The 23553-nt window shown below is 47.5% G+C and overlaps 1 protein-coding gene across 3 annotated transcripts in view; it reads right to left on the bottom strand.

Moving 5' to 3' along the window:
• The window catches only part of SLC13A3 (solute carrier family 13 member 3), a 71258-nt gene that overhangs the window by 28040 nt on the left and 19665 nt on the right, over nt 1-23553 (bottom strand). Inside the window, exons 1-7 of one of the 3 annotated variants that reach the window (XM_019809613.2) lie at nt 21843-21976; nt 18206-18277; nt 17440-17705; nt 14748-14911; nt 7193-7259; nt 3960-4142; nt 1655-1780 (exon numbers count right to left, since the gene is read on the bottom strand). In XM_019809613.2, coding sequence (XP_019665172.1) covers nt 1655-1780; nt 3960-4142; nt 7193-7259; nt 14748-14911; nt 17440-17705; nt 18206-18277; nt 21843-21848 — 884 coding nt within the window. In that variant the 5' untranslated portion in view covers nt 21849-21976. Of the gene's footprint in view, nt 1-1654; nt 1781-3959; nt 4143-7192; nt 7260-14747; nt 14912-17439; nt 17706-18205; nt 18278-21842; nt 21977-23553 lie in introns of those variants that run through there. The other 2 variants (XM_019809614.2, XM_011236844.3) reach the window with 2 other exon arrangements.

The raw sequence follows: 23553 nt of genomic DNA, 5'->3' as shown, positions 1-23553 counted from the left end.
CCAGTTCAAAAGTCCCTTCCCCAAGGAAGCTCTCCTGACCTCCCAGTCAGGTGGGAGCCCTCCCTGGCACAGCATCGTATCTCACTGTCTTTTCCTTCACAGCACTTAAGTCTGGCATTCCTGCTGCACTTAGCTGCTCCCTGTCTGTCCTCCCCACCTTGAGTGGAAGCTCCCCAAGGGCAGGGAGGACAGCCAACACCTGGAACAGCGGTAGGCACGGAGTGGGCGCTCAGCGGATATTTGCTGAGTGGAGATGGTGTCATGGCATTGGCCTGAAACTTCTCTGTTGCCCAGAAACACATCTGTCACTGAACTTCCCTCTACCTGCATTTCCTCCATCCCCTCTACCTGCATTTCCTCCATCCCCTCGTGGCTGAGCTCTGTAGAACCCTATTAGATTGAAACAGGTAGACTAGAAAAACAGGCTCTATTTCCAGCTCGGTCCTGGGCAGTTCACACACCCTGCCTTGTTCAGCCTTTATTTTAGCTGTAGGTAATTTTTAGCCCCAATCTACAAAGGAAGACATTAATCCTCAGGGAGGTTACCAAATTGCTCAAGGTCACATGGAAGCGGGATTTGAATTCTGGTCCATCTGAGTTCAAGGTCAGGACTTGCTTCTCCAGACTAATGCGAGCTTTGAACTCTGAATTTCTGCTCTGAGGAGTTCTGGGAAGCATGTGAGTCAAGGAACACCACGATCAAAGCCTTTCTATCCTCAAACATTTTCACATCACTTTGATCCAGAGTAACTTTCACTGGTTCCATTTTACAGATGAGCAAATTAAGGCCCAGAGAGGTGAGGGGATGGAGTCAGAGAATGACTCTCTGACATGCCTGCCACCCCCAGCCCTGAGCTGTCAATCCTATGTTAGGATGTCCCCCAACTCCAGGCGTTTGTAACCTACCTTCACAATGTTCCCATATCCACATACCAACTGGCTCATATTTGCTTAATATCTTCCTCTAAATAGATTCATCATTTCAACTAAAGAAATGTATATAAATAGAAAGCTTTATATCACTCCCATAAATGGAAAACAAAAGTCACTTGCCATAAAAAAAGTAATCATAAAAATAAATACTTGAAAGCAAAGCAATTATTACGCTCTGGCTGGACACCGTTGCTGGCGTAGGTGTCCAGAATGGACACTTGCTCTTTGCTGAAAAAGCTGATTTGGGAATGCTGGAGCGGTTTTACAGTTTCTCCACCACCCAACTGAGACTTGCTCCATTCTATGAGTTGATAAAGGATTCTTTTTCTCAATGATTCGATGTTATTTAATACCTTGTCCTCATGCCACCCCAAGTTTATCTCCTGTACCAGCGCCCCATAAAATGGGGGAGAGCGCACTTTCCTCTCCTCTGGTAGGAGTGTTTATCTTACTCAAAGGACAGTGCTATCCGTCATACCGATGATGGGTGACGTTAACTGAGGGTCTGGGCGTCGCAGGCAGGTCACACCACCCATAACCTTCACATCCCTGGGACGTGGGGTCTACTCTAGTCACCGCATGAGAAGGTAACATGAAATTATAGGGATGACCCTCGGTTTCCGTAGGAGGAAACTCGACTTGAGAAGACCACCCTCTACCCAACGAGAAGGAAGCCGGAACCCCCGTCGGGCCCAAAGCTCGAAGTAAGCGTGAGGAGTACCTCAGGGTCATTCCCCCGTACAGGAAGGAGATCCACAGCCAGCCCACCAACAGGAACAGCACCATGAGAGGGAAGGCGAAAATGAACCAGGAGCCGAAATTCACCACATCGCACTGTGGGAAGAAACTGGAGAAGGGGGGAATGAGAGCCCGCCGAGGTCAGCCCCGCTGATGCATACCGTATACATACAGGCAGCTATTCCTCAGCTAAAACGCAGAGGTTTACATATAGAAACTAGAGTATGCTGAATATTAACAGTGGGATTGAACGTATTTCAAGTTTTTCCCCTACATTTTCTGAATGTTCTATAATGTACCTACGTAATCAGAGTAAAGTAATAAAATGTATTTGGGGAGCAAAGGCCAATGGGGACACTCAGGGCAGCCTTTTCCCCACTTCCCCCACGCTCCTGGCTAAAGAATCAGAACCCCGTATTACTTGGCATTCATTTTACATCCCCTCCTTCTAGACCAGAAGGTCCAAGCTTATGCAATTTAAATGTTGTGTGTGGTTTGCGTGAGATTTGCATGTAATTTACTCAAAATCCTTCACATTTGATATTTTTACTTCTATCGCCAGTATTTTTTCCTTAATTTCTTTTCAAGTTGGAACAAAGCCCTGCTTGCCTCACAGTGGACAGGCAGTCTGAAAACCCTCTTACAGCACCTGCCCCCGCCCTGCTCCTCCCTATCCCCCAACTTGGTACCTGCCCCAGAAGGCCCCAGAGCCCACATCTTCCCTGTCCAGCCCAGGGATGTGCTCCAGCTTCGTCCTCCCGGCTGACTGGCCCTTTGCTGTCACTTCTTTCTATCTGAGGACACTAAAGGGGCCAAACCCAGATTGTTCCCACGTCTCAAGCGGGACCATCCTGGCTTCTGGTTTTTCAGTCCCTAAGCAAAAACCAGAAGGCACAGCCAGGCCTTGCTCAAAGGTGAAAAGACACCAAAGGTGTGCAGGGGGCTTAAGTCAATTGGGGGACATACTGATGCCTGGCCCCCATCCCCACCTCTCTGCCACGGAGACCCAGGCATATTTTTCTCACCCCCTGGCTGACTCTTCTATGCACGCTGGCTGAGGATCCCTGGCTTCTAACATCAGCTCTGAAAATCAAAAGATTTTAGAACCTGAGAATATAGTGGAGGGTTAAGGTTTTAAAGTCGGCTCAGGAGGTAAAACACAGGTGTACTTAGAATTTCTCATGAAAATCACCTTGATGAAAAGTGATAGCAAACCTGCTCTCAGGAAGCCCAGCTTTCCCCCATCATCCTAGGAAGTCCTTGATTCTTCGGTTGACTATCAAGAAGTTGGCCAGCACCTGGGGCCATGTTATATAGTAAGCACTTCTGTTGTGTTTGTTTGCCAAATGCTTACATTTGCGTTCTTGTGATTAAGTGAACATATGATGTATTTCCACTGCAAAGGAGGCTTAGAATCCCCACCTCTCAGAATCCTGGACTCTGAAAATCTTAGGAGCAGAATCTTGAAATACTGGGATTGTTTACATCTTCAAACTAAGAGGCTTGAGATAATGGAATTGACAAGTCATGCCATCTGAGAATCGTTCTCTTTTATTCTCCCGCCCTGACGGATGGACACCCAGACACTCTTTGAACAGCTTCATCGCTGGGGAGACTTCAGCTTCTGGCAGAGCCCACTCCATGGTTGGCCTGTGCACCTGGTGGCCAGGCTTCTCCTGGAACCTCACAGCCACAGACCAAAGCCGCAGGTTGGGGGTCGTTTTTAGAGTAGATGTCACATCATGTCATTACTTCGCTCCCAGCTCCCCACTGACTCCCCATCTCACTGGCAGGAAAAGCTGGGGTCCTAACAAATTACCTTATCTCCTCCCACGCTTCCCTTTGCCTTCCACACCCCCGCCTCACTGGTCTCTGTGCTGCTTGCCTTTGAACAGGCTATTCCGTCTGGAATGCTTTTCCCTCCTGTGCTCCCATAGCTTCTAGGTCCCAGATGTCACCCTATTAGAAAGGTCCCACATCCCTGACCAGCCTATATAAAATAGCACCCTCTCCTGTCCCTTCCACAGCCTTATGCTGTTTTGTTTTATTTCATAATTTATCAAACCAACATATAATATATCCATTGCCGTTTTCCTTTATTGCCTGTCTCCCCCACCAAAATGGAAGTTCCCCAGGGCAGGCACTTTGCTGGGTTTGGACCCTGCTGGGCCCCCAGAGCATGGCCAAGAGAAGACATCCAGTACAGACTTCCCCAACGTGGAATGGAGAGGGACAGGGGTGGGAGGAGCGGAAACTCCAGGGCTGGGGGGGAGCACACCTGCTTTTACCTTTTGAGCTGGCCTAGAAGGATGAGGTTGGGGGCCGTGCCCGTGAGGGTGGCAGTACCCCCAATGCTGGCTGAGTAGGGGATGGAGATGAGGAAGCCCTTCCAGATGTTTCTGCGATACTCCTCCTCCTTCTTGCAGTCTGCCACAAGGTCCAATGGAGCCTCGGCCTCAGGGCAGTCTTTGCTTTAAACAAACCCAAAGAGAAGCCGTTCAGAACACATTCAGAATCCTGGGCCTCATGGGGAAACACACTGGGTGGGTTGGGAAAACTAAGTGGTCTTCCTGGCTGGCATCTCAGCACTGCATCAGAAGCCTCTAAAGCCGGGCAGCCTTCCACCTTCAGTGTTCTGGGCAGGTGCCTCTGGTGCGTGTGAGTTCACGGTGGCACTGACTGCGGTTTATATGGAAAACAACCTAAATCTTCATCATAAAGGGGTTGGCTAGATAAAAACGCTCCTCTTTCTGGCTGGAACACCAACGCGGCTATTAAAAACGATGATCTCGGGGCGCCTGGGTGGCACAGCGGTTGAGCGTCTGCCTTCGGCTCAGGGCGTGATCCCGGCGTTATGGGATCGAGCCCCACATCAGGCTCCTCTGCTATGAGCCTGCTTCTTCCTCTCCCACTCCCCCTGCTTGTGTTCCCTCTCTCACTGGCTGTCTCTATCTCTGTTGAATAAAAATAAATAAATAAATAAATAAAAAATAAAAAAATAAAAAAAAATAAAAACGATGATCTCGATGGATGTTTGTTAAGATGAAAGATACCCATAATGTGAAGGGGGAAGTGTCGGTAACCACAATGCTTAATTTTTTTATTTTTAAACTATTCACATATGTTATGAATATATGAGTATTAAGAAAAATTTAGAATGGTATAAACAAAGTTGTGTTGGTGCCTTTCTTGGGGGTGGAAATACGGATTTTTTTTTTACCCTCTTTTTTTCTTTCTTTGTATTTTCTGGGTTTTCCTGGTGCAGTTAAAAGAGTATTGGGAAAGAATAAAATTAAAAAGTATTAATTATATAATTAAAAGATAATGACATTGCCGTAAATTTATGGAGGTGAAAAGATGATCCCTACCTTCCATTAAGTGAGACAGTAGGTTACAGAAGAGCATATATCCATTAGCAATGTTTTTATTTTAAAAATGCATTTCCATACATAGAGAGGTATCCAGAAATAGTCTAGAATAGTATTCACTTAACAGTTTTAATCTATCTTTGGGAGTGAGATCCTGTGTACATTTTTCTTTTTGTTTAAGTGTATTCTTTTAAATTGTGCAATTATAAAATTTTTATAAGTGAATGAAATTAAGAATTGTCCCTGTATAACACATTGATTTTTTTTTTTTTTAGAGAATCAAAGATACTTCAAATATCTTCTGGCCTTAATTACTATATGAGAGGCCCCTTATCTGGAAGGCAATTGGGATATGATTTGGGGTCTAAAAGGAAGACAAGGACTGGAAGCAGCTGGAGACAAATGTCATGGCCTGACCTCTCAGGGTGAAAGTTCTAGCAGGAACTGTGGGCTCCCCCAGACGTGGGGACCCAACCAGACTGAGCCTCACAATGAGAATGAGAGAACAGAAGGGGCCTGAGGGCTCATCTAATGCAAGCCCCTCTTTGTTCAAATGGGGAAACTGAGGCCCAGAGAGGGGACTTTCATTCCAATGGACATAGAGTCTCCATCCAATGGATGGGGTTTGCATTCAGGGGACATGGAGTTCTAGAGAATGAGGACTGGGTCTTTTCCACTAGATTCAGCACAAGCCCTGCATGGGCAGATGGTCCAAATAGATTCCTTGGTTGTGGGGTAGTGAGTGGCTGGGCCAGTCACAGACACCATATCTCAAATCTGTACTAAAAGCCCCCAGATATAGTGCCAAGAAGGAGCAGAGACCATGGAATAAGACAACCAGACATGAGATCACATCCCTCCTCTGCTAAAAGCCTCCACTGGATCCCATGTTATTCCAAGTCAAGGCTACACCGCTGGCCTACGAGGTCCCTCATGCTCTGCCAGCCCCCCCCCACATAAGCGATTTCTCTGACCCTAATTCCTCCCATCCACTCACCCAACTCCAGCCATACTGGCTTCCTGGCTGCTTTGGACTCTCAGGACCTTTGTACCTGCAGGCCCATCTGCTGAGAACACTCTTCCCAAAGATCCCCCCTTGACCCCTCACCTCCTATAGGTGTTTGCTTACGCGTGACCTTCTTAGAGAGGCTTTTCCTGACCACTTATTTTAAAACGGCCTTTTCACACCCCACAGGCCCCCTCCCTAGCCTTCTTTCCTGTTCTGTTCTCCCGCATAGCCCTCACCAACCATCTGACATGCTGTGAATTTTACTCATGTGTTCATTTCCTGTCACCAAGACGTAAACTCAACAAGGGCTGGATTTTTGTCCGTTGCTGTGTCCCTGGCAGTACCTGGCTCATCGTAAGCTATCTGTAAACATTTGTTGAATGAACAAAACAGACCTGACTGATGTCCAGCAATGCCTCTGGCAGGTGACCTGACTTCCTGCTGTTTCATCACCCAAGGTAACAATGCCATGAGTAACAAGTGCATGTAGGAGCCGGTATGATCCGTGCTTGCTCAACACGATCTCATTTGCTGTCAAAAAAACCCTCAAAGGTGGGTTCCACTCTCATGCCCAGTTGGTGGTTGAAACTAGCAGGGGCTTAGAGAGATTAAGTGACTTGTCCAAATCACACAGCCGGTAAGCGGCAGAGCCAGGTTCGAAGTCAGGTCTGCAGGGCTCCAAACCCCAAGATCTTAACCACGCTGCCAAATACAAAGGACACCAGCCACTAAACGTGCTGTCAATGTGAAGATGCTTCCTAAGTCACACCAGCGTGAAGGACTGTGATTGTCTCTTAGGAAGTTTTGTCTTTAGAGGCTCTGGATGCTGGTCTGCATGACTTTCCTCCTTGACTGTCATGTAGTTTGTACGCTCCTGGTCCTCTGGACCCTCCTCTCAGAGCCTCTCCCTCACCAGACGGACTTAATGTGCTCCCTTGCCCTTTCTACCTACACTTGTATTTTTTTAAAGGAGGCTGGGTATGTCCATGCCCAAGCCAAAGGGATGGATGGTAGACACTTGGGCACTAGGTCATTTGGAGAAAAATCTGGGGCTGGGGGGAGGATTGCTTGCAGCATTGAATTCTTGTTCATCATCTCCTCGGATCAAGCACTGGTTCCTCCATCAATTGTACCAGGAACTCACTCTTCTGTGCTGGCAAGAAATTGCATCTCCGTGGGCACGGGGTGCAGGCCGTTCCTCCGCACAGCCACTAGGAGGAAAGAGCATGATGTCTTTAGTGTAATGTAACGAATGGACGGGAGCATTACTGTTCTCATGTTGTCAGTGAAAAGGGCTTCTTCAGGTTTCCCTCCTATACTGTTAATTAAATTTTTTAAAAAGGCACTCAAAATTCCCTCCTTCCATCCCCCCCGTCCCTATTTGAAGATGGCCCCTGGCCTGTGGGCAGGGATTAAGTGGCAGGTCCTCTGGACTAGACTCACCCAGGCTGTCATTGCCAAAGGCATATTTGAGAAAGACTAGCTAGAAGTAATAGATCAGCAATGGGCTGGGTGACCCCGCTCTCTCTCTCATTCATTCATTATTTGTTGAGCACCTACTGTGTGCTATTGGGTATGAGCTTGTGGTACACAGTGAATAATACAGAACAAGCTCCCTGCTCCCATAAAGGTTATATTCTAGAAGGGGAGCCAGACGCTAAATGAATAAAGAACATCTCAGGTAGTGACAGAGAAAAGAAAAGTGGGTGATGTGTGGAGAGTGATCACAGACTGGGGACAGGAAGCAGGTGGGTTGCTGTGATCAGGCCAACTGAGAAAACAACCATGAGCTGATGGCAGCTGATTTGAGACCTAAGGATAAAAGGAGCCAGTCACAGGAAGAGCTGTAGGAAGAGGGCTTGAGGCAACAGGAGCAGCAAGTGCAAAGGTCCTGAGGTGAGAGTGTCTGATGTGTTGAGAAGAAGAGCAATCAGTAGGGCTGGAGGGGCATAAGGAAGGGAGAGAGCAACAGGAGGGGAGGTGAGGGAAGGAGTGGGGGTGAGGGGGCCAGGAGGTGGGCTGGGTCACGCAGAGGTCTTGGGGCTTACAGTAAGGACTTTGGCTTCTACTCCGAATCAGATGTGAGCAGAGCCAGGGGAGTGTTTGAGCAGAGGAGAATAGAGTCAGGACAGGTCTGACTTCCTTTTAAAGACATCCCTTGTCTGATAGATCAGTCGCCCCAGAAGCCTTCGATAACATTTTGGAAACAAGAAAAACTGAAGGGATTAAAATTTCTTGCAGCTAAAACAATTACTAGGAGCAAAAAGACCTATCTCTGAGCATTGAGAGTGTGACTGATAGCTAAACACATGGGTTCTGGGTTCAAATCACGGATCCGTCACTTACTATGTAACCTTACATCAGTGGTTCCCAACTGGGCCAAGTCTGCCTCCAAGGGACATTGGGTGATATCTGAAGACATGTTCATTGTCATAACTGGAGATGGAGGTGGGGTTGGGAGTGTGTTACTGGCATTTAGTGGGTAGAGGCCAGGAACGCTGTTAAACATCCTATTACAATAGCACAAGTCGGCCCCCACAACCATGAATTATCCCGCCCAAAATGTCGTAGCGCTGGCGTTGAGAAACCTTGGTTTAGATAAATCCCTTAATCTCACTGTACCTCAGTTCTTTAATTCATAAAATGGAAGTAATAATTCTCCTAAGGTTGTCAGGAGGATTAAGGAGTTGACCCATTTGCTATAGACGGAATGCTTGCATCCCCCCACAATTCATATGTGGAAACCTAATCCCCAATGTGACAGTACTAGGAGGTGGGGACTTCGGGAGGTGATTAGGTCAGAAGTGCAGAGCCCTCATGAATGGGATTTGTGCCCTTATAAAAGATGTCTCACAGGGGGCGCCTGGGTGGCACAGTGGTTAAGCGTCTGCCTTCGGCTCAGGGCATGATCCTGGCGTTATGGGATCGAGCCACATCAGGCTCTTCCGCTATGAGCCTGCTTCTTCCTCTCCCACTCCCCCTGCTTGTGTTCCCTATCTCGCTGGCTGTCTCTATCTCTGTCGAATAAATAAATAAAATCTTTAAAAAAAAAATGTCTCACAAAGCTCCCTTACCCCTCCCGCCATATGTGGACACAGCAAGATGGCGGCCATCTATGAACCAAGAAACAGTCCCTCACCAGACAACAAATTTGCTGGCACCTTGATCTTGGACATCCCGACCTCTGGAACCGTGAAAAATAAATGCCCAATCTATGCCATTTTTGTTACAGCAGACTGAAGGGATTAAGACACCATTTAAAGCAGGGACTGGCAAATTTCTTCCGTAAAAGACCAGATAGTATATATCTTAGTCTTTGGGGGCCCTATCGTCTCTTTCGTACTCAACTCTGCCATGAGAGCAGCCTAGACAATATAGAAATGAATATGTGTGGCTAAACCTTTGTTTTTGGACACTGAAATTTGAATTTCATAGAATTTTCATATGTCACAACACATTCTTCTTTTGATTTATTCAGCCATTTAAAAATACAAAAACAATGCTTAGCTCACAGGTTGCACAAAAAGCAGGCACCAGGCTAGATCTGGTGGGCCAACGTTTGCCAGAATCGCCACTGAAAGAATTTAACAGGAATCTGAACGCTGGCAAGGATTTAGTCAATGTGGTTTCTCTTGAGATAGAAGAAGAAAGAGGTCCTCTGACATCTGGAACTGGTCGGACCAGATGTGCTGCGTTGTTCTCTTGCTGGACCTAAATGATCTTACACATCACCAACGTCAGACAGAGGTGAACACATGAGACATGCGAGGGCACTTTATAATCTTGTCTTAGACCAAAGCCACTGGCCACCCACAAAATGCCAAATGTCCCCCTCTCTCGCCAACTGAATGGCTGCTACTTCTTTACTAGTAGAATTGTCCCTGATTTCTGACATCACTCAACATAGAGCAAGTTCCTTAGACCCCCACAAATGCCTCAGCCACAGCCCAAGGCCCACGAGAGGTCCTTTCTAACACCTGACTGAGGTCATCACGGCTGCCGGTGGCCCCTGCTCACTCCCTCTCTCTGGGCTAATAAGCCCCACCTGTGTAACCGCAGGTGCGTGTTTCGGAGGAAGGGTCCAGACTCCAGCTGCAGCTCTTTCCTGTCTCAGCAGGTGGCTTGGGGAGCAAGTCCCGCCCCCTCTCCACTCTGGGCTGCTCCTCTCCTATTGGAACCCACAGGGAGCAGGAGCCATGGGAGCCGTGGGAGCCGATGGTCACTTGACTGCGGCTGGGCCTGCTGACCGCCTGCAGAGGTCTGAAGGCTAAATGCAGATCAGCTCACCCGGGTGATAAGACCCTACACGTTGGTGCAGCTTAAGTTTCCTTCAAGCCCTAGTTGAGAGGGATTTATTTATTACCTGTCTCCCCCATGGACTCCCAGCTCCACTGGTGTGGTCTTGTGCACCCAGAACACTGTTCGGCACATAGTAGGTGTTCAATAAATGTGCGGAATTCATGAGTGAATGAATGAATGGATCAGTTACGCCACTGTTCTAAACCTCAGCTTCCTCCTACATAAAATGGGGGGAGGGCGCCTGCGCGGCTCAGTTTCCTCCTCTGTAAAATGGGCACGATGACATGGCCATCCCTGCAGGACCGTAGTGGAGAATCTAATGAGCACACACACGTGGGGCGCTGGAGAAGCCACCACCCACGTGGCCCCTCGGTCCCTCCGGCAGCACAGGGAGCCGAGCTGGGTGAAGAAACTGAAGAGAAACATCAGGGCTGCTCTCCAAGATTGAGGACCCCCCCCCACCCCGAGTCTTGTCCAGCGAGCCCTGCCCTGCCCCAGGCTCCGTCCCACTCTGGCATGGTGCTTACCAGCAGATTCCAGTTTCAGACAGAGCTCAGCAACTAACTAACCACGTTGCTTTGGGCAAATCCTTTTGCCTCCCTGAGACCCAGTGTCCTCATCTGTAAAATGGGGATCACCTGCTTCCTAGCACCTAAGTTATGATTACATGAGCTGACGTGTGTGAAAAATAGAGCACTGCGTCTGGCATGTGGTCGGTCTTCAGAAACTGAGATCTCACACTGTCATCACTGTTGTTGCTATGGGTGCCCCTCATGGACCTAGAGCCCCCAGGAGCCTCCCCACCCCTGTCCTGGTCCACTAACACTCTCCCACTCCCTCCATGCTTGTCTTCACAACCTGCCACCAGGACAGAGCACAGAGACTGCGTGAAAGGGAACATCTCTCTTTTGCTCTGGCATTAACTTCATTTTCAGTCTTAGGGCTGATCATTAATCAATCCCTGCTCTCTGATCCCACCGCCTAAGAAAGTAGGTGTCTGCCCCAGCTTCCCAGACCCTCCTACCTCCTGACATCCTGCAGCATTCGGCAGAAGACTCTGGATTTCACCTTGCACCCAACACTGAGTGCGACCATAGGCAAGTCCCTTCCCCTTCCTGGGTCTCAGATTTTTTATCTTGATAATGAAAGGAAAATGGCTTTCAAACTTTTTTTTTTTTTTGGCCGCTAGACTCTTTGGAAAAAACTTGTGTATGAGGCAGAATACCAGAGGTTAAGGGTTCAGGCTCTGAAGTCAGCCAGCCTCGATTCAAAATACCAGAGCCGCGGTTTTGAAACCGTGACCTTGGAGGCTAGTTCATCCTCTCTCTTTTTTTTAAATTTCTTCCTCAGTTTGCAATCTTCTAAATGACGTCACTGCTGGCGCCATGTGCCGCAGACGGAAGGCCCTCCGAAGAGCCCCAGCACGAGGTACGTGCTCAGTAAACCATCTGTGATTGTTACGGGGACGCCCAGCGGATAAAACAGGTAAAGTGGGGGAGCTGCGGTAGACGTAGGAGAAGGTGCAGAGTCTTCTCTCCTTGTCACCACTTCTAGAGGACGGTGACACGGTTCTCTGGAAGCCCCAAGACTCCGGGGAAACAGTGTGAAAACGAACGAAGCCAACTCTGGCCTACGGGCCAAATCTGGCCCACGGCCTGCAGACTGAGAAGGGTTTTTACATTTTTAAATGGCTGGAGAAAGTGAGTAGAGGCCTAATATTCATGATGTAAAAATTACGTGCAGTTTTCATTTCAGCACCCATAAATAACATTCCATTGGCACTCAGCCACGCCCACTTACTTACATCTCACCTGTGGACGCTTTCTCGGCAAGGGCGCAGTTTGAAGTTTGAACAGGGCGGATGTGTGGCCAGCAAAGCCTGACGTATTTCCTGTCTGGTCACTTACAGAAACAGTTTTCTGACCCCTGCTATAGAACATCTCTTCCCTCCCACGTGGAAGACTTTGACCTTTTGTAGGTCCTGGCTCTGCTCCTTTACCAACAATGTAACTGATTCTGGTCATGTCACTTTCCCTCCCTGAACCTCACCTGTAAAGTACTTATCATCATTTCTAGCTTTCAGGGCTGACGTGAAAATAAAATAAGCAAGACCCTGGTGGCATGATCGGCAAAGACCCATACCACGGTAAACGAGATTAACTTAGACGGTACGTGAATCGATATTGAGATTTTTAACATATAGATCAATTTTTAACACATATTCAGAAAAACATAACTAGCACTCAAAGCCCGTGGTTTCATGAATCATGTTTGCTGTGTTATTTGGCATAAATGATCCAGAGTTCCCGGGGCACATCTGCCATCTATCCCTCAACATGTGGTTTTCCCAGGTGGCATCTCTCGGTCCCCACGTTATGTTCACTTTCCAGCCAGCAGAACTGGAGGGCAGGAAGGGCAGGCCCCAGAAGTCGCACGCACCATTCCCACTCATAGACCGTTGGCCGCGCTTAGTCAAGGGTCCACACCTAATTGTAAGGGAAGCAGGGAAATTCAGCTTTTTCTCTCCAAAGCCACGTGCCCATGTGGGGCTTTGGTTAGTAAAAGAACAAAGGCTCAATATTGGGGATAAACTAGAGATTTCTGCCCACATAGGAACCAATTGAAAGCTTCCTTTTTAAATACATTTATGTAAATAGGGGCACCCGGGTGGGTCAGCCGGTTAAGGGTCCAGCTCTTGGTTTCTGCTCAGGTGATCCTCAGGGTCATGAGCTGGAGCCTCACGTGGGCTCCGCGTTGAACGTGGAGGCTGCTTGAGATTCTCTCTCCCTCTCTCTCTGCCCTTCCCCCTGCTCACACGAGGAGCTCTCTCTCTCCCTCTCTCAAACGTAAATAAATAAATAAATTAAATTAAATACATTTATGTAAATAAAAAGAAAGACGTTTTAAAGCCCACAGAATGTGGCAGCCACTGCCACAATGAGGGAAAGACTAAGGGAATCGCAGACGTGCCAGTGAAAAGTCCTGATAGCTTCGTGCCTTTGAATCAATCCTGGAACTGCCTTTCTCTGCCTTCTTGATATTTGAGGAAAACAAACCCTTATGTTTCAAGCCACCTGCAGACAGACCTTCTTTGCCTACGTTCCCACAGACGCAGCTGGTTCCATGGGTAAGAGAGTGCGCTCTGGAGCCAGCCTGCCGGGGTGCAAAGCTGGGCTCAGTCATTTGTCTGCTGTGTGACTTGGGGAAGTCACTTCCCCTCTCTGAGCCTTTGCTTCATCATCTAAGAATGCAGCGGCTACTTGTATTTTGTTTTGTTTAGAACATAGTTTCCGAGGTTCAAGGGAGTCAAATCCTTCAGTTGGTGGCATATTCTTACTGTCCTTGTACAAGGACTCTCTTTTGTTTTCTTTCTTCTTTCTTTCTTTCTTTCTTTCTTTCTTTCTTTCTTTCTTTCTTTCTTTCTTTCTTTCTTTCCTTTGATTCCCATTTCCCACTCCCATCCTTTGCAGAGCAACCATGCAGATGCGTTTAATCTGTAGGTTTTGTTAACTTAAGGTCTTGCAAAATGGTCACTTGTGTGAATTTTTCATTTACATAATGGTATTGTCTTCTAGATTTCATTCTGGATTTTTCCCCCCAATCACAACTATGTTTTGTGAGATCCATTTCTAGAACCATGTTCCTCTAATTCTTTGCTCCTAAAAGCAGCCCGGTGCTCAAGGGTACACACTTGACCTTCCCCTTTACTGGTGGTGGCGCTCACGTGGCTACAAACTCACCACATCACGGAGAATGTGCAGTGGACGCGGTCACGCCTGTCCCTCGTGGACCTCTGTCAGAATTCCTTTGGCATTGGTATCCAGGAGCCCAACTATCGGGTTACAGGGTATGTACACTTTTTTTTTTTTTTTAGGGTATGTGCACATTTAATTTGATTAAATATTTGCAGAATAAGAAAGGCTGACCCCGTGCACATGCTGTCTGGCAAAACACAAGGGTTCCCATGGTCCCCTTCTTGCCGACATAGGACACTGTCTAGTTTTCTTATCTTTGCTAGTCTCACTGCAGTAAATCTCATGGTTTCAGTTTGCATTTCTCTAGGTATTAGTGATGTTGGGCACCTCTTCGAATGCTCTAAAATCAGGTGAAAGTCTCGTATCTACTTCCTAAGTCTGTTTTGAGAGGTAAACGAGATAATGCAGGCTAAGTGTTGAACTCATCACTCAGTACGCAGTCAGCACTCCATGAATGCAAATCTTTTAAAAACCAAAGTATCGAGGTTGACTTAGCTACTTTTCAGTTATTATTACTATTTAAACACTTGGCACATAGGAGATGCTCAATACTGCATTCCCTTCACCCTCCCCTCACCCTCTGGGCGTCTGGCTCCCACTCCTCCACATTTGTAGGGCTGCCCCGGTCCCCTTCCGCAGCCTCACCTGCATTCTCATCACTCTGCCAGTTGAGGTCCTTCTGAGCCTCCTTCTGGCTGAAGAGACTTTTCAGGATGGCGCTGGCAATGGGCAGCATCATGGCGGTGGAGGCAGTATTGCTCAGCCACATGGACAGGAAGGAGGTGGTCACCATCATCCCCAGGATGAGCCTGGAAACAGAGGGAGTTAGAGGCACATCCGGAACGGGGGCCCAGGAGGTCCTCTTTACTACCCCTGGGGAATCCAGCCCACTCGTTTTCAGACAGGAAGTTAAGGCCTAGAGAGGACAAGCCAGTGACCAAGTGGGGACCAGATTCACTCACCAGCCTTATTTCAGGTCTAAGGACACTGATTCCACACGTTTCAGTGAACTGGCCACAGGTACCCAAGGTAAAATAGTCCAAAGATACCCCAACCCTGAAGTTTTCTCTCCCTTGCCCCCCAGTCCTTGATGGCTTCCATGACAGAATAAAATCACCTTGGTTTGGCACCAAGACTGTCCACCATATCTCCCCAAACCATCTTCCCAGCCTCTTCTCCCACTTCCCCTCCCATTTCTTCCCCTCCCCTGCTCAGACTCCCCTGGACTCACCAACACATCCAACAGGCCCCGATCTCCTGCCTGCCTACCATTGCTTGGCCCCCTCCCACCAGCAGGAATCCAAATTCCATGATCTTTTTTCTTTACATTGAATTCTTAACCCACCTGGAATTTATTTAGATGTATAGTATGAAGATCTAAGTAGATTTTTTTTTTAAAGAATAAGCCAGTTATTCCAACGCTCACCATTTACTGAATAATCCATTCCTTTCCCACTGATTTAGATTTCTTCTAAAATATGTATCCAGCATTGAAAAAAATCTATTTCTGGACTAGTGTCATGCTGTTTTCATTGTTCTAACTTTATCATATGTTTGAACAGCAGCCCCACCTAGTCTTCAAGGTCAAATGTAACGTGCTCCATGAAGAAGTCTACCCCTTACCTCTCTTGTGGGCTCCCACACCACAGATGCCCCTCGGGTTAGAATTCCGCTTTGCACTGGAATCAGTCCTATAGATACAATCTCTCCCACAGGACTAACAGTTCCTCCAGAGCCTGCAGAGTGCTTGACACAGAGCCGATACTAGAAACCTAGGAGTTATCTAGAACCTTCTTCTCCTTAACCACTACCCCCATCAATTTTATCAACCAAAGAGCTCTCAAAGCTACCCATTCTGTTCATCTCCACTGCCACCACCCCAGTCCAAGCTGTCACCATTGCTCGTCTGGACACCCAGAACAGTCTCCTAACTAGGCTGTCCCCAGAGTCTCACCCCTAATCTGCTCTCCACCTGGCAGCCTAGAGAAATTTTTTTTTTAATGCAAATCTGGTCATGTCATTCCCCAACTTTGAACACTTCAAAGCGGAGATTCATAACCAGCAGGGCCATGGATATAATTCAGGATGGAAACAAGAGGGGAAAACGCATTTTTATTTGTCTAACCTCTAATGGAAATTAAGTATTTCCTTTGGTGATAAAGGCAACAAAGCTCAATAGTATTAGAAGTGCCTGGGACTCCATCACCAATTAAGATCACAGATATTTTCAGATCTTGTTATAATAGATGCAAACATCTTGGAATTCCACTGACATTCAAAACAGCCTCAAAATGCAGTTGTTATTAGGCCAGTAGAGGGATCTTACCATTTACTGTAAAGGAGTACATACAGTACCATGTCACAAATTTGTCTGTTTTTAAAAATTTATTTGGGTCACTGCATTTTCTTGTGGTTGCTGTTGTTTTAAATCGTATGTGCTTTATACATTTAAAAATATTATTCTAGCAAGGGATCCTTAAGATGCAACAAATTGCAAAGGAAAAAAAAGATTAAAAGAACAGTGAAACCCTATTATAAAGTCCATTTAATTCTCTTAGGATGAAAGTTCAATCCTAGCCAGGGAGCCCAAGGCCCTGCAGGAATGGCCCCTGCCTCTCTATCTCTCCGGGGCTATCATGCCACCCACTCCTCACCTACCTGGGCTATTAAATAGCAAACCAGGAAGATAACGACCAGGATTTATTGCACTTTACAGGTCTAAGCTATTATATCTTCATTTTACAGCCAAAGAGAGAGAAGGTAAGTCATTTCAGAGAGCGGGAAAGGTGGGGTTCAGCCCCAGCGGTCTGAGTCACCTTGCTAAGATGGCCCTCTCTAAAACTACTGGACACGAATCCCTGGGGGCCAGGCCTGGGATAAGCATTTCAACTGGCTCCCCAGGTGATTCTTTTTTTTTTTTTTAAGATTTTATTTATTTATTCGACAGAGATAGAGACAGCCAGCGAGAGAGGGAACACTAGCAGGGGGAGTGGGAGAGGAAGAAGCAGGCTCCCAGCAGAGGAGCCTGATGTGGGGCTCGATCCCATAATGCCGGGATCACGCCCTGAGCTGAAGGCAGACGCTTAACCACTGTGCCACCCAGGCGCCCCTCCCCAGGTGATTCTTACGCACTTTCGAGAACTGCCCAAGAGCCTGGCACTGTGTCTGGCACACAGAAGGGGCTCACAACATATTCAGGGAGTGAATGAGTAAATGGAAGGTGGGACATGATGAGCTTGTGGGCCTGGGGGGCCAGATCAGGAAGTGAGTTTGGGCTCCCAGAGATGCGGTCCCTCTGCCTCCCCACCTTTGGGCTGCACCCTTTACCTGGCCTTACCTGGCTGGCTGGACCCCAACGAGCATGAGGATCTTGAGGGCGATCCTTCGGTGCAGGTTCCACTCCTCGATGGCGCTGGCCATGATCAGCCCGCTGAGGAAGAGGAAGTTGGTGTCCAGGAAGTACTGGGGGCAGACCTTGCTGGAGGGCAGGATGCCCAAGAAGGGGAAGAGGATGATGGGCAGCAGGGCCGTCACCGAGAGGGGCAGGGCCTCTGTGCACCAGTACACCGCCATGAGCAGGATGACAAACAGGCAGCGGCCTTCCTGCAAGGGGGAGGGGGGGAGATGCAGCTCAGAAGGGTCAGCGGAGCCCTGGGTGGGAGGGGGAGAAGAGATCCTGGGGCAGCACCCATCAAGGCACGTTCCACAGGGAAGCTGTGTGGAGAGGGTGAGTGCCCGAAGCTTTGACCTTGAGCAGATGACATCACCTGTCTGAGCCTCATTTTGCTCGACTATACAATGGGGAAGCAACATCTGTCCATTTTATAAGACTGTTTGAGGATTACACGAAATGCTCCATTGGTTTAGGAGTAGACCCTGAGATGAGCATGAGAGTGAAAACAGTTTACTTGATAGAGGATCCCAGAATGTTCTGGAAGGGCAATAGGGAAGCGAAACAGAAGGAAGCCAATACAGACAGTGTATTCATGGGAAGTTCACCCCTATGGGCAGTTGAGGCTCAATCCTGATGGGGGACCCTGGGAGAGGGTGTAGATCATGCTTCAGAGTTGATCTCCTGGGAAACAAGAAAGCTGGCTTTTTACCTGCCAACTCCTGGCCATCACTGGTTGAAGGCTGCTCCTGGGAGCATTAGCTCCCCGCACTTCCGGCCTGCCCTGCATACAGTGAGAGAACACACCGGTACAGAGCATCTCAGGTTCAGCAGGCTACTGGCACGTGCAGGATGGTGAGTGCCGACGGAGATGTGGAGAGAGCACCAGCAGCGGCCGCCACACCCATACACTCAACACAATGCCCAACGCAGAGCACATGCTCTGTAAACGGCAATCACAATGAGCGGTATGTATGGGGTAACGAAGTACCGGAACTGTGTAATCCTCACAAAATCCCAGAGGAGTGAATATCCCCATTTTCTGGAGTAGGAAGCTGAGATGCGAGGAGGACACTAGCAAGACAATGATTGCAGAACAAGTCAATCTGCCTCCAGAGCCATTGCTCTTAATCGAATACCCGCCAGCTGCTACCAGCGGAGCACGAGAACCTCTGACAAGTGGACAACGCAATGCTGAAGATTCAGAACCAAACAGCCCAGCGGTCGCCAGGGCTCGGGCAGGAGGTGTGTGTGTTGGGGAAGGGGAGCTGCAAAGGAATGCAAGGGAACATTTGGGGGTGATGGAAATGTTCTAGAAATAAGAGTGCAGAAATGACAACGCCTTCACTTCTGATCCATCAGTGTCTCATTGGATCCATCATCAATAGTGTCTCATTATTATTATTCACATGGTCACTGTCTGAATAAAATTGCTTACTGTCCTGACCTTGCTTTCTTATGTTCTCTCAAGGCAATGACCTTTCATGTTCCAGAAAACACAGAGTCTTTCTTGAATTTGATGCCGTCTGGCACCATTTTATGCTTCTTACTTCTTACTCACAGGTTTGGTTGACTTTATTCAGTGTCCACAGGACATTGAACTGAATTCCATCCTAACAAGCAGCCTCCTTATAGAACATACCCTCAGCTACACAGTCAGGCATCAGCCACACGCAGACACTAGGACGAGTTAATCCATCTAACTGAGGGGTAAGGACAGGATCCGAGGGACCAATGGCTTTGGCAACAATCTAAGCAAAGATGACCAGTGACTAGGGTCTGGGGGAGTGGCGGAGGTAGTGAGAAGTGGTCAAATTCGGGGTCTATTTCCAAGGGAGAGCCTGACAGCTTTGCCGAGGATCTGTTAGGATGTGTAAAGCAAAGAGAGCAACCAGGAGGAGTTCCAGTTGTTGGCCTCAGCCCGGGGAAGAATGAGGTCACCATTTACTGAGCCTTACAGAGCCAGGGAGGACTGTGGGATATACCCACACTCCCTTGCACATCTCGAAAACGCATCCTGTTTTCTCAACAACCTGGCTGGCAGTTGAGACCAGGAAAATGAGTGAGACACAGTCACTGCCCTTTAGGCAGCAAATCTGACCATGCCAATAATAGAAGAGTCCTCTGTGGCTCGTTCTTCTCAAACTCGAATGACCCTCGCAGACTCTGCCTACCAAGTGGGGGTATGTTGGTAAATATTTAACAACTGGAAAGCTCTGTTGTGTGTGTGTGTGTGTGTGTGTGTGTGTAGAAATTCTTTTTTTTTTTTTTTAAGATTTTATTTATTTATTTGTCAGAGAGACAGCACAAGCAGGGGGAGAAGCAGACTCCCCTCTAAGCAGGGAGCCCGATGTGGGGCTCGATCCCAGGATCCAGGATCATGACCTGAGCCGAAGGCAGACACTTAACTGACTGACCCACCCAGGTGCCCCTGTGTGTAGAAATTCTTGATTACTGTTTGGTTTCGCTAAGAAGTCACTCATGTCATTGACCAATGAATTTAGTTTTACTGCGAAAGTCAGTTTATATTTTTATTTACATTAGTGATTAAGACAAGAGGGAAACAAGGACGTATGTCAGAAATTCACTTGTTCACCAATGATGTGAGCAACTTCTTTCATGAGATGGAGCCCCATGTCAAGCTTGCACTGGGCGTGGAGCCTGCTTAAGATTTTCTCTCTCTCTCTGTCCTGCCCTCACCCCTTTCTCTCTCTCTCCCAAAAAAAAAAAAAAAAAAATCGAGAAGAGCAACAAAACAATAAGCTAAGCTCTGATTTGCAGTGTTTCCCAACTTCCAGGTGTACATACGCCCATGTGGTTGATTTCAAGCTATCAAGTGACATCACTGAACAGAGTTGGCAGGAGATGGACAGTAGCACACCCCCACACAGCATTTCCTCCACACATACTGATGCAAATAAAGCAGATACAGATAATCTCAAGATCTTAGATAATCGTAAAATAATCAGCAAGTGGTAAGCTTTGAGTATCTATTACCTTTGTTTTAATATATTGAATCACAAGTTTATATAGTTTCATTTTAAATATCTATGCTTACAACTGGCTAGCAAAATTTATGAAAACTTGACAATCAGATCTACGAGCTAGTATACACGCTCCAATACACTGTTGCAAGTTTCCAGACAGAACATCCACGCAAACCCCCACCCCCAAAGGATCTGGGTCCCATTCTGTTGCAAACTTGACATTTTTCAACTCATGCTTGGTACCATGTTCCATAATGCAACTATCTTTTTAGAATATACAATTATTTTCTGCTGGATCTTGCTGCTGGCTCAGGAAGACACACCACATCTATCTTGTTTTTTATATACCACCTGCCAGACCAACAGTTATCCTGGTTTAGAAGAAACAGGTCTTAGCTCAGGCTGCTATCACCAAATTCCATGGGCTTAGTGGTTGAAACAGCAGACATTTACTTCCCCCAATCTTGGAAGCTGGAAAATCTAAGATCAAGGTACCAGCAGATTTGGGTTCTGGTGACAGCTGGCTTCCCGGCTTATAGATCCCATCTTCTCATTATGTCCTCCTCACCTGGTCCTCACTTGGTACATATGAAAAACTCACTTTCTCCAAAGGCTCTAATCCCATCACGGGGTCCCACCCTCATACACTGATCTAATCTTAACAGTTTCAAAAGGACAATAAAGGGTTTGTAGGAACAACTTTATACCAGTAAATTTGATGAACTAGAGGAAACAGAAAAACTCCTCGAAAAACTTAACATTCAACTGTCAGGAAAAGAAAGAGAAAAGCTGAATATTTCAGGATCTATTAAAGAAACAGAGTCAATCATCAAAAACCATCCTACAAAAAAATGTCTAAGGCCTGCTAACTTCAATGGTAATTCTACCAAACATGTAAGGTATAAATAATACATATCTTACACAACCTCTTGCAGAGAACAGAGAAAGAGGGAATATTTCCCAATTCATTCATGAGGCCAGGGTAACCCTGTGACTGGCTTATCCCGATGAGGGTATTCAAAGGAATAATAATGGTTGAGCATTGCTGGGACATGCAAAATCGTCTGTAAAACCAGTTTCCTTGTCTCTCCTGCCTCGCATCCCTATGCAAAAGAATTAGAGGAACAATGACAACCCAAAGATTTTCACGTATTAACTCATCCAATGAAAGGTACTATCACTATCCTCTGCTTCATCCAAGTGAGAGGGAAGAACGTCCCCCACCAAATACATTTTAGAGCAACAGCAGGAGAGAAAAATAAACATGACTTTTCAAAAATTAACTTTAGGAGCTATAATTTACATACAATCAATTGCATCCATTGTTAAGTATACAGTTTGAGGTTTAACAAATGTACATACCCACATCACATCCCCATCAAGAAAGAGAATGTTTCCGTCACCCCAGAAAGTTCCCTTTCGCCCCTTCCAGATCAATCCTCAGGCCCCTTCTAAAACACTGCTGTGATTTCCATCGCTAGAGATTGGTTTTGCCTGTCCTTGGACTTCAGTGGAATCATACAGGATGTACTTTTGTACTTTTTGTTCAGTACGACGGCTGCGAAGTTCACGCACGTGGCTGTGTGTGTCCGCGGCTCGTTCTTTGCTAGTGCTGAGTAGTACTCCGTCCTGTGAGTACACCGCCGTTTGTCTGAGCCTCTTCCTGCTCCTGGGCATTTGGACTGTTCCCAGTTTGGAGCAATTAAGAGTAAAGCTGCTGTGAACATTCAAATGCATCTGCTCTGGGGGTGACATCCTGTAAGTCCTTTTGTGTTGTATATGATACATTACATAATGGGGGATGGAGGTGGGTTACTGATAAATTCTGGCTGTAAGGGGCTGCCTTTCAAAGGTTCCGAGTCCCAGGCTTTTTTTCTCCCTCTCCCTCTCCCTCTCCTTCCCTCCCCTGTTCTCTCTCTGTTTCACTCTCTCTCCTCCCTCTACTCACTCCCACTCTCTCTCTCCTCCCTTCCTTGGTGGTCTTGCCAAGATGTCAACATCAGTCCTTTGCGGAGCAACAACTCCAGATATAGCCCATGTCAGCTGGGAAGATGACCAGAGGCAAATGGCAGGAATTGGGAAGTTGATCCTTGGCCGGCATGGGGGCTTTGCCAGTAAGTGGGTCAAGAGTGTGTTTCATTACCTTGCTGGTTAGTTAGGGATTGGAGCAGGGCCAAGGTGACCCCAAATAGCTTCCCTGCCCAGAATTGCCAGCTGGATGCCAGACATCTGGTGGGAAATTATTAAGTACAACTGCCCCTCACACCCCACCCCTGCCAGGCCTTGAGGACAGAACTGACTCCCAGAGAGCAAAAAATTCCCAGGAGGCTTGGAGGCAAGGCCTAGTGAGCTGGGGCCCATGCACACTAAGTGGTGGGCTCTCAGAGATCAAGCAGGCCGAGCCAGTTCCCCCCTGCAGGCCTTTGCACCTGCTGTCCCCTCTGCCTGGCCCCCTCGACCCTGATCTCGGTCCAGCTGGCTCCTGCTTGTTGTTTGGCCCTCATCTCAAAGGTCGCCTCTTCAGGGAGTGACCTGACCACGCAATCTGACCATGCGATCGACTGTGGTCCGATTTCCATTGTCTGGCCTTGTTTTTGTCAAGCACTTCTCAATTGCTGAAGTATTTCTTGTTTGTTGCCTTGTTATTTCCTTTCCCCCACCAGACCATAAGCTCCATACAAACATGACCCTTGTCTTTATTTGTTCACCTCTGTCTCTAGGACCTCAGTGGGTATTTACAGAATGAATAAATACATGATCTATATCAGGCGGCACAAACTCAAGCACAGGGCACCATTTAATGAGTGAAGTGGGCTGGTGGAAGAAAAAAATCACATCGTTTTCTGGAGTCTGATTCACACTGCTGACAGCACCGTTATTTTAGTAGTGGGGGAGATGCCCACGCTTGTTGATAAATCAGAGCTGGCACTGGGCCTCGGAGTCAGGAGTGCAATAGGGAGGAGTGGGGACTGTGGCAAATGGGGAATACTGGCCCCTCTAAGAACAGCAACTACTGCTTTCTGGGTGTTGCCATGAGAACATGAGCCCCACAACGCCAGATCTCCTGATTTTT

This window comes from Ailuropoda melanoleuca, chromosome 13, assembly GCF_002007445.2.
Source record: "Ailuropoda melanoleuca isolate Jingjing chromosome 13, ASM200744v2, whole genome shotgun sequence".
In the NCBI taxonomy this organism is placed as follows: domain Eukaryota; kingdom Metazoa; phylum Chordata; class Mammalia; order Carnivora; family Ursidae; genus Ailuropoda; species Ailuropoda melanoleuca.
The sequence above is the reverse complement of the archived record's forward strand: the minus strand, read 5'-3'. Positions and strand labels throughout refer to the sequence as shown.